Source organism: Pomacea canaliculata, linkage group LG1 (assembly GCF_003073045.1).
Source record: "Pomacea canaliculata isolate SZHN2017 linkage group LG1, ASM307304v1, whole genome shotgun sequence".
In the NCBI taxonomy this organism is placed as follows: domain Eukaryota; kingdom Metazoa; phylum Mollusca; class Gastropoda; order Architaenioglossa; family Ampullariidae; genus Pomacea; species Pomacea canaliculata.
Window position 1 is genome coordinate 21,391,382 of NC_037590.1, and position 9,933 is coordinate 21,401,314.

General features: G+C 44.4%; 1 protein-coding gene across 6 annotated transcripts in view; it reads left to right on the top strand.

The window, feature by feature from the left end:
- The window catches only part of LOC112570969, a 24,955-nt gene extending 15,914 nt beyond the window's left edge, over positions 1-9,041 (top strand). For all 6 annotated transcript variants that reach the window (XM_025249757.1, XM_025249740.1, XM_025249734.1 and 3 more), the window contains exons 2-3: positions 4,370-4,522; positions 7,160-9,041. In XM_025249757.1, the coding sequence (XP_025105542.1) occupies positions 4,377-4,522; positions 7,160-7,529 (516 nt within the window). In that variant the 5' untranslated portion in view covers positions 4,370-4,376 and the 3' untranslated portion in view covers positions 7,530-9,041. The remainder of the gene's footprint in view (positions 1-4,369; positions 4,523-7,159) is intronic.
- Positions 9,042-9,933: the final 892 nt, after the last annotated feature.

The window sequence follows — 9,933 nt, forward strand, 5'->3', positions numbered from 1 at the left end:
CGATTTCTTCGGGCGAATTCCACCTCGACCACCCAGAAAAGTAAGTTCTTTCACTCTCCCTACTTGTTCTTTCCTTGGTTTTACCCCGCCGGAGAGGTGGCCCGAAATCACTACCAGAAGCCGTGAACAATTATTCCCCTGCCGTACGTCCACGCGCGCCTCCACGTCAGTGCTCAGACGAATGTTACACCACACTACACCGGCAGCGAGATTTGTCGCGCTAGCCAGGGAGATGTGCAGCTGCCGCACATGATGTTTATGTCCCTTTTACTACAGAATCGACCATTTGTTCTAACAAGCAACCACAACACTAAACACCTCACAAAAGACATGGTAGAATACATTTTCTACAGTTATCATCTTTGTCGCCCTTGTCATCTTTTTTCATCCTAACTTCTTACATTCTTCGTATCCTCGTGTGATCTTGTCAACCTCGTCCTGGTTCTTGTCGTCGCTGCCTTTCTTCAATTTCTTCCCCTCTTCTTCTTTGCCGTTTACGCGTGGGCGGAGTTTCAACCGTTTTACGTTTTGTTCTCCCTTCATTTCTTCGTTCCGTCAGATACTTTAACCTCCTTTCGCTCACCTGCTCTTCGTGTATATAAAGTCACTACCCCAGTCGGGCAATGAGGCCTGGAAACGGAGAATGCGTGCGGTGCGTGTGTGTGTGTCCGCGCGTGTACTTGGGTGTATATGGGTGTTTTATGTGTGGAAGAAGTGTGTGGAATAACGGTTTATATTACTGCCAACGTGATGCAGAGCTTCACGAACCACACGCAGTCTGTCGGGGCTGATGAGCGCTTTGATACTGAGTAGGCTGTAATAACCTTCTTCAAATTTATGCTTTATAATTTCTAGGACTCTGGCTTGCGCCTGCACCACCGCTCCCTGAATCTCATCATAGGCTAATAGCTGTAAATTGCCTGGGAACAGTTCCACCCTGACTGTATCTCTCAGCACCACGGGATATCGGTAAACATTAGGAGCCGCTTTCTGTTGTTTCACTTTCAATGTTTTAAAAAAAAGCATGCGCGAATGTTTTATATTACCAAATAATGCATCACAGAGATGTCGTTCAGACTTCTTGTATTCCTATTGCCAGTGTACTCTTTTTTTTGTTATAAGCAGGTAACACGCAGTCTGCCATCAATCAACATCTTGCCAGCTGAGTTGCCACTAGTCAAAACATCGGTTTGTAAATCACTGATTGTGGTTGTAAGTCCTGACGATGCATACCCAGGCAGTATACAAAAAAAAAAACAAAAAAAACGTGTAGCGTTTGAATTTAATATATATATCGGTTAATCTATGCTGTGTTTCCAAGGTTAGTTTTCGCTTAAGTCTCCCTCTTGGCATCTGATAAACCCATCTTTCTCTCTATTGGGATGAAGCAATTCCGAAAATATCCAAGAGTAGAACAGCTTAAAAAGTGGGAGTAGAGTCCTCCCTCCTCCCACCGAGGAGCCATATTTATGAGAGAACACCTCCATGCTGGAATTCCACGTTACCCTGGAAGACGGCCAGAGATCCTGTCTCTCTCATTACATGCCTTGACAGTAGCACAGAGAACAGAGCGTTCTTGTTTTTCGTTTTAAAAGTACTTCGCCTAAGCTGAGCTAATGTTATTGTTGATGCCTTGCTGACCTGGACCATGATGGTTGCGTAAAATAGTCACGTGATTTACATAAAACAGTCATGTGAGATGGAGGGGGTTTCCAATTTTCTGACGTTTAGCGCATCAACATAAAAATTGTGTTGGGGGGATGGGGAGGTGGCGAGTCAGTTACAGAGAGCTTTTAGTTCACTCACTCTGGGCACTATAGGATGTAGAACATACAGTGGCACTAGAATGCTTTACATTAAACCCCACAAACATCGTGTTACGCGAAGACTGTACCCTGTCCAATAAATGAAACATTAAACGTTACATAACGGCCATGCGAAGAACACACGTCACGTTTTTTGTTTATTGTCTTTTATTTTGTGTTAATTTGTTTGAGTTTTTTTTTGTTTTTTTTGGTGTGTTCGTTTATTTGTATTTCTACTTTTTTTACGTTCGTTCGTTCTTCTGTTCGTGATTTGTTTATTTATTTTTTGTATGCCTTTCTTTGATTTGTTCGCATGTTCTTTTTTTATATGTGAAAGACGTCTGAAGCTAGCCTTGAAATAAGCAATATCCAGCGTAACGTGATACACGTGCAGAGCGAGGTCACACGGGATAAAGCTGTCGTTGAGAGGCTCAGCGCAGGTGCTGCCTCCTGCCACGTCATCACGTGCTCCTTGCTTACGTCTGCACCTCACTGTCACTTAGGACCAGCGGTGGTGCCACAGGGAGGGAGGGTGAATGACAAGAACAAGAGGTCTTCTGCATTTGAAATACCCAAACCGTCTCTCTCCTTATCCGCGGTCGTTCTTTTTGCAACCAGCGTTTTCTGGGCACACTACGATCTGGAGGAGATCTACGACGAAACCTATCTCTCTGTGCATCCAAGACTCGTGCGTGCATGCACAGGTGTGATTTAACCCACCACGTCGCTTCTCATCATTGGAAAAGACGTGCACGATCCGTATTCTCTGTATCTCCTTCTGTCTGATTCTTTCTTACTATCTCTCTATTTTTTTAGAAATTTAAGCAAGCCTGTTCTTCTGCCACTTAATTCTCAATACGGGGGCTTTGTTGCCGTGGTGCACTCATGTCGTCGTATAAATAAATAATCTGATTTACTGAGCTATGTCTACTGCTCCACGCTAGTTTGCCAAGATCCAGGTCTGGACTGCTTGTGCTCACGCTTACTTCCTGGTTCTCAAGGGTAAAGAGCCTAATTGTGACCCGTGAGGTAACTTCGGGCACCGTGTCAGCGGTGTCACCGTGACAATACTTGGAGAATTTGGTTTACTGTACTCACAAAATAACTTAGATTGCCTATTATTCCTGTCCTTGCTGGAACAAGCTGTATCGATACACTGTCAGCTGTGTCGAGGTCATAAAGTCAAAAGTTAGCACTCTTCGCCACTGTAGACCGAGTTCCCTATATCCTCAGACACATTCTTTTCCAACACATTTCCTCTCATCACTGCTCGACCGTATCCGCCAAAGACACTTCTTGCATCAGGTGGATGCACACTGACTGTAAGGGTGACCCACGGCGCTACGACAGCGTCTACATTATCACGGGATCGATAATCGTTCGATGTCACAGACATCACGTGTGCTGCGGCCGTTTGTTTTTACTTTCGAAGTGCGGGAAAATCAGGGCGCTGTAGATGTCGCTGCTGTCACGCGGCGCCCCAGTTACGTGACAGTACGTGAGCCGGATGATATCGCATGTTGACAAGTCGATGTTTCAGCTTGGGTCGTGTTTACAACATTATTAACAAAATTATGTTTGTGGATTTTCCAGTAGGTGTATTTAGGGTGGCAGATTATACCTGTATTCTTTCATTCTTTTTTCTTTCATTTTCTTTTATTCTTTATTTTTTTCATGTCTTTTTTTTTCCATCGTGGTATTCGGGCTATCAACATGAAGTGCATATATAAAAAGTATGAGATGTATCCTCGAAGTCACCAAGACAGCGATGAAATAATTTACACACCCGAATTAAAGTGCACTTATTCGATAGCCACTTCTCGATCCGGATTGTTAAGATGCTGGGGATCAGGCTGAGGTGGCCAGCCTGACTGCGATGTCTCGTGAAGAGTGGAGGAGTGTTGTTGTTATTGAGTTAAGTGGTGCTACTCTAACCTCTCTTGATGCTTGTTGATCCACAATCACGAACGCCACCTCGTGGGCACTTATTCGGGGAAAGACAATTTATGACAGCATCATCCTTCAGCCAGTGTCTGCATCGTGACTGTGAGTGTGGTGACATTGGGTCGAGGGCGACAGGTCCTCCACCATGGAGCGTGCTTGTGTTACTACTTGGGGATTATATAATTTTATGGTCTATAGTATACAGTTGTAAGCTGAAAAGGCCATGAAGATTTTGTATCTTTTCTTTCTTTTTGGCTGCAAGAAAATGTTGGCGTTAGAACCACATTCTAGCACACACATTCTGGTATAATGTAAATAGTCCACCATAACCAGTCCCAACATTCATTTCTAGTCGGACATTTTCTCCCCACTTTATAATCTCTGCCACTATCTTCCATCCCTAGATAGCACACTACTTAACTGATCGGTAAATCTCAATTTACGAACTGTTGTAGATCATACACAGCAGGCTAACGGCACTGAGCCAAGAAAACAAAAGTAAGAGAGCGATCACCTGTAACCTGTACTGTTGTTGCTGGCGTTATCTGTCAGGCGCGAAAACTCTGTCTGGCAACGCCCGAATTGTGGCACCTGACTTTTACCTTCTGTCTCTTCGCCAGAGTCTGAATGGTGCAAGCTGCTCAAGAAAGACCAGCCAGCAAGCAGGCAGGTGGGCGAGCGGGTGTCGGGGACAGCGCCGTGTCCCATGCCTACACCATGGTCACCCAGATGTACACCGTGAACGCCGGCATGCCCAAACAGAAGGCCCCCAGGTAAAGAATTTCTTATTCCAGGTGTGCCTGACGGTGCGAGAGTTATGCTGGTTCTCAGAGTAAATGAAAGTGCCCTGTATCTATGCATGTTTGAATGGGTTTGTTTTTCATCCATTGATGAGAGAGGAAGGTGGCCGTCAAGCTGATCAATTTTTTTTTCTAATTTCTGTAACAAAAACAACAAAACAATACAGCAGTAGACAATTGAGTACACTCGAACAAGCCATGAGAATCTTGAGGATAAACCTTGTATACAGTTTCCAGTGTGCCCGTTGCTTGTAAGAGAAAGCAGTCTATTTATATGTATGGGTTACTTTGACCTCGCCTGGACGGAGGTCACGTGGAGACAAGCAGCTGTATCTCAGCTGACAAAAGATTGTCCGTAGCTGCGTGTGTAGTGTTGCAGCAGCTGCTAGCGACGGTCTGCATCCGGCCTTTGACGTCATGATGCTCGCCGTATCCAGTGGCGACGATGCGGCAACGTCGCACGTACACGCTCTCGTCAGCTCGCGCGCATTCGTGCACGTACACACGTTCGTACACGTTGGAATGCCACATGACCACCAGTAAAACTTCGTTTGTGATCTTCGGCCATCACGTTCATGCTTCAAGCGCAGGGGACTGTGGGTAAACTAATGGATGTACGTTATGGGTGAAAGCAACACCTTCCATGAAAACATCACCGACATATTGCAAGGCTCGCCCGTCAGTCCACGAAGCAGGATGAGCTTATGATGATGAACAGCGCTCACCCTTGCTCCGAGAGGATTACGCAGCCGCTTGCCGGCTTTTGGTTGATAAGGACAGTATCCACACATGAAAGAGCAGAGACCTAATGGTCGTGCATCCTGTTGTGTATACAGTGGTAACTGCTCTCTCATAAGGTCGAATAGGCAGATTCATCCTAGTGGTAATTGCCACGCCACAAGCTCTGATAGGCATATTCATACGTTGCACAGTGCTCGAGGATGTTGCCGGTCCATTTTAATATTTCTAGTATCATCAGATGGTTCAAAACTTTATGACGTTTAACAAGTAAAAAAAAAAAAAAAAGAATTTTGAAGAGGTTTAGCCTGTGTGTTTCGCTGGCACTAGAAGTACGTCAGCATGTTGGTGCAGTGAAAAGCCATTGACGGCAATGTCTGTTCAACTTTGTTTTAAAAATAGTTTTTCCGGTTATCTGCCAAAGACACATGAAAGTTCTACCAACTTCCGATTGGATTAATGTGTGAAAGTACAGAATGTAAACATCGCTTCGGTTTTGTAAGTACAGATTTTTTTCCAAATAACTTTAGAGCATAATGTCAGGAGTAACTAAAGAAATCAGATACAGAAAGCAGTAGAGAACAATGACGCTTACACAACAGCTTCCCGTTGCTAGGCAGTCACAGCAGCTAATTATTATGTGAGTAGTACTCACAGTCTTACAGTCCAGCCGATCAGAGAAACAAGAAAAATTAACAATGAAATAGAGTGAATAAAATTAAAATATGCAAGTCCAGCAAGTCCTAAAACAGATCAGTGCTAAGTAGTATTCAAAGAATACTCAAGCCGTGTCCTCGTTTCGGTACAGCGTGGATTGTACAATTTACAATATGGAGTCGAGTGTACAGTGTACAGTGTGGAGTCGAGTGTACACTGTACAGTCGAGGTTCCTATGAACAGGACGTATTGATCTGACAAGTGCTCACACAAGCAGCTTACGTAAAGCCCTCGTTTAGTTCCAGGGACTCAGCCTCGGTTGACGTGCGAACATTTGATCCCCATCCAGATTACCCGTTTATTTTCATACTGGGAAGGCGCGGCCATCAACACAGAACTTGTACGTGCAGGGCAGAGAAAATGGGGTTTAGTAACGACAGCGTGGCACAAACCATAAATATTCGTCATGCGGAAACAGTTGCCAGTGCCAGACTGAGGTATTGGTATGAGAAGGCTGATGAGAAGGGCAAAGAATGTGATAGCAATGTTAGCTTTAGCTTATAATGCAAAGCATAGCCACAGATTGTCTTCCAGTCCGGTTAATGTATTTACGAGCGGATCTGTTAGTTTCTGGCAAGAAGAATCTGTGAGTCGTAGAGTCAGGGTCGGGGATCGATTTTCGCTTCAATCTCTACAAATATATTTTTCTGTGCGCGCGCGCATGTGTGTGTGTGTGTGTCGTGTGCTGTCTGTGCGTGCATGCGGGCTGAGCGTGCGAGGAAGTGTCTGAATGGCGTCTCATCTGAGCTGTAGCAACAAATGAGTATTTACAACTATTGATCGTTGAGATAAAAGGCGGGTTGTTATCAGCCAGAGTAGAAATAGCTGACCACCACCGTGTCTATGGTTCATGCGCAACGCTGTGGTAAGAGACTGGTAGCTGTAGTTTAAGTGTCCCTCTGTGTGTGTGTGGGTGGTTATATGATTGCATTGTACATATCACGTGATTTCTACGAAAGCTGTGAGCGCACGTTGGTGCATATGAACTTAGCAACAACAAAAGCAGCAAAATGCTTGGATTGGTTTGTTTGAAATGTTGCTGTCTTCCTCTTATTTTTGTCTTTTTATTTATTTATATATCTCTCTTTCCTCCATCTGCGCCTCTATTAAGTACTTCAGTTGTGAACAAACCATTGGTGAATTCTATTCTTACAGTTTATTTGGCTTTCCGGGTCTGACACTCTCGCCGATCCCGGAGAGTCCCGAGACCGATTCCCTCCTCAACCACAAGGAACGCAAGGTACCCGAGCAGGAGAACACCATGTGGCTGGAATCAGAGACCTCCAGCCAGCTTGACGATCGGATGCCCAGCAAAACGCGAAAAGATTCGTTGACACCCCCGCAGACACCATCGGCGTGTGCCGTCAACGTCCACGTGGTGCAGGCGACTTTCTTCTCCAAGGACGCTCCTATGACATCCCAACAGCGCCGTGCACATCTCTGCAAACTTTCGCTGTTCGCCTTGTGCGGTTTCGTGTTCGTGGCGGGAATCATCTTGTGGATCCTTGTCCCAACCTTCACCTAAGTGCTGCCCACTTCCCAGTGAACATCATCGTGTAGAACTTGAGGACCTCAAATCTTCGATGGACGCTGCAGCTTGTATGGAACAAACTACTGGCTTCTTGTCACTCAGTTCATGCTGTGCACGATACCAACCAGAAAAGCTGCAGCAATCGTGCTTACATCCTTCACGCCTCGAAAGATGAACTCGGGGAAAGAAGGAAGAATTCTTACCCACCTATTACGGAGGTCTGTGCATCCTACTGGCTGCAGGCACCATATAACCCAGGATTAATTATCTTACACTTAAAAAAACTGTCGTCGGTTGACTTGTTGTGTATATATTTTTTGCGTTATTTAAAACTAAAAATCAAGAGTTTAAACGGACAGGTTAGACGTTTCTTCCAGGTGTGTTGACGTCGTTACTAGTCCTTCCCCATCTTCCAACTGTCACCTCAACTGTTCGTCGTGCCACAAATCCTGTCACACACTGTGTGGGTGGAGGGGGAGGAGGAAAACTGTAAGAGCACACCCAACATTTTTCGCAGTTTAAAAGCATACAGCTGAAGTACTATTCCTTGTAACGGGGAATGGGATCTATAGATAATGATGTATTTCCGAGTATTCTAACGACCAGAACACGCTTCTTCCATCGCCTCACCCGAACCAGCCGTCGGCTTTCTGCGTGTTATTCATTATGGTGGTGAAAAAAACAAACAAAAAAAAACCGCTTCCTTTAAACCCTTTCAGATTGAGAATCTCTGAGAAGAGACAGCAAGTGCAAGTCGATTTCGATGGTGGACTGGGAGTGGAACATATTAGTGCTAGTCGTTCAGAAAATGTAAATTTACTGTTCACACAGTGACGAAAGCACAGTCGGCGTTTTTACTATTTTTTTTTGTCGTTCTTTCAACGCCTCCACAGTCCTTCCTTCTTGATGTACTGACACTTATTCGACCTGCTTTAAGCAAGATGTTTACTAGGATGTACTGCCGATGGCTGGATCCCAACATTAATGCAGTATCTGCACCTGTAGCCCTGTGTTCATCCTTTGCCGTCTGAGTTATGCACTTTACTGTAAAGGGAGGGGTGGAAGCCTTAAAAGCCTGGAATTCGTACAAATAATAAAATCTCCACAGAGATCGACAAGAACTACGTGTATATGTGACTACCTATCGCAGTCATCATCCCCCCATTGTTTTTACCTTCATGGTCATAATTTTTTTTTCGTTTGCATTGCTATAACCAGTATAAGGAGGCCTTTTGTGTACAAGAGTGTCTATACCTATGTGAATGGAGTAGCACTTCTGTACTTGGATTTCGAAAGCGCCTATTCGTGAATCGTAAGTGTAGAGTACTGTAGTATACTGAAGCTTCAAGCCTTTTATGTTGTGCAAATAGCCCGTTATACATGTACAATAAAATATAAGCTGTGATCTCATGAGGAAAAATACTGTGAATAAGCTGTGGTGTGATACATGTGTTTCTTTTTAAGCTTTAAAGTTGAAGATAAAAATTTGATAAACATTAAAAAAAACAAACAACACAACAACACTCGTTTTCGTTTCTTGTCAATGTGAGTTGTGTTATTGAAATCTCTGGGTCTTAAAGGACTATAAAATTTTCATATCTTTCAGTGAATATATTTTCCTGGCTTTCATCTCGAGAACATTGAAGGTAGAAATAGGGGGTATTCTCCCAACAATTGTAGTCCTTTAAGACACCAAAGGGATCATGTACACTGACCATAACCAGAAAATACTTGTTTGATGTTGGTGATGGATGTAATGCTCTGTGTACGAGGAAGCCGTTACACGCTGCTCCTTGTTTCATCACAGTAGGTGCCATGCTGTGCCCGTTGACCGTCTGCTGCGGTAAAACATTAAACAACAAACGAGGAACGAGAGCCGGAAATTACTGCGCACAGCGGAAGTGATATGGGTAACAGCGTTAATCCTGTCGTGATTATCTCTGTTAAAATGACTCTAATCTTAAAAGAGTGATCACGAGCCAAGCACGAGCATGCCCTTGTTACAACCTTAACCCTTGCTCTAGACGAAAGTTTTGTTTTTTAAAGGACGGGCGGGACGAAAACGAATATAGAGGAGGCCATGAAATGATTTAAACACCTTCAGGTCTTGTGCGCTATACGTGACGCCTTAAAAAGCTTTCCAGTAAATTTTTATGTCTGGCTTATGGTCGGCCGAACTGCATAACGGCTGAGGCCATGGACGTGGATAGGTGGACTGATGACTCCGAGACCAACGAGCCTCTTGCCTCTATAGTTCTCCGCTGTTAGTCATGGCGAGGATTTAACATGAATGCAGAAGAGTAAGCATTTGACTAAACCGGAAGCGCACACCAGCCTCGTTCTAATAGTTGAAGAAAAAATCGTCTGCAAGCAGTTGTGCTGAGAAGTCACAGAGTGA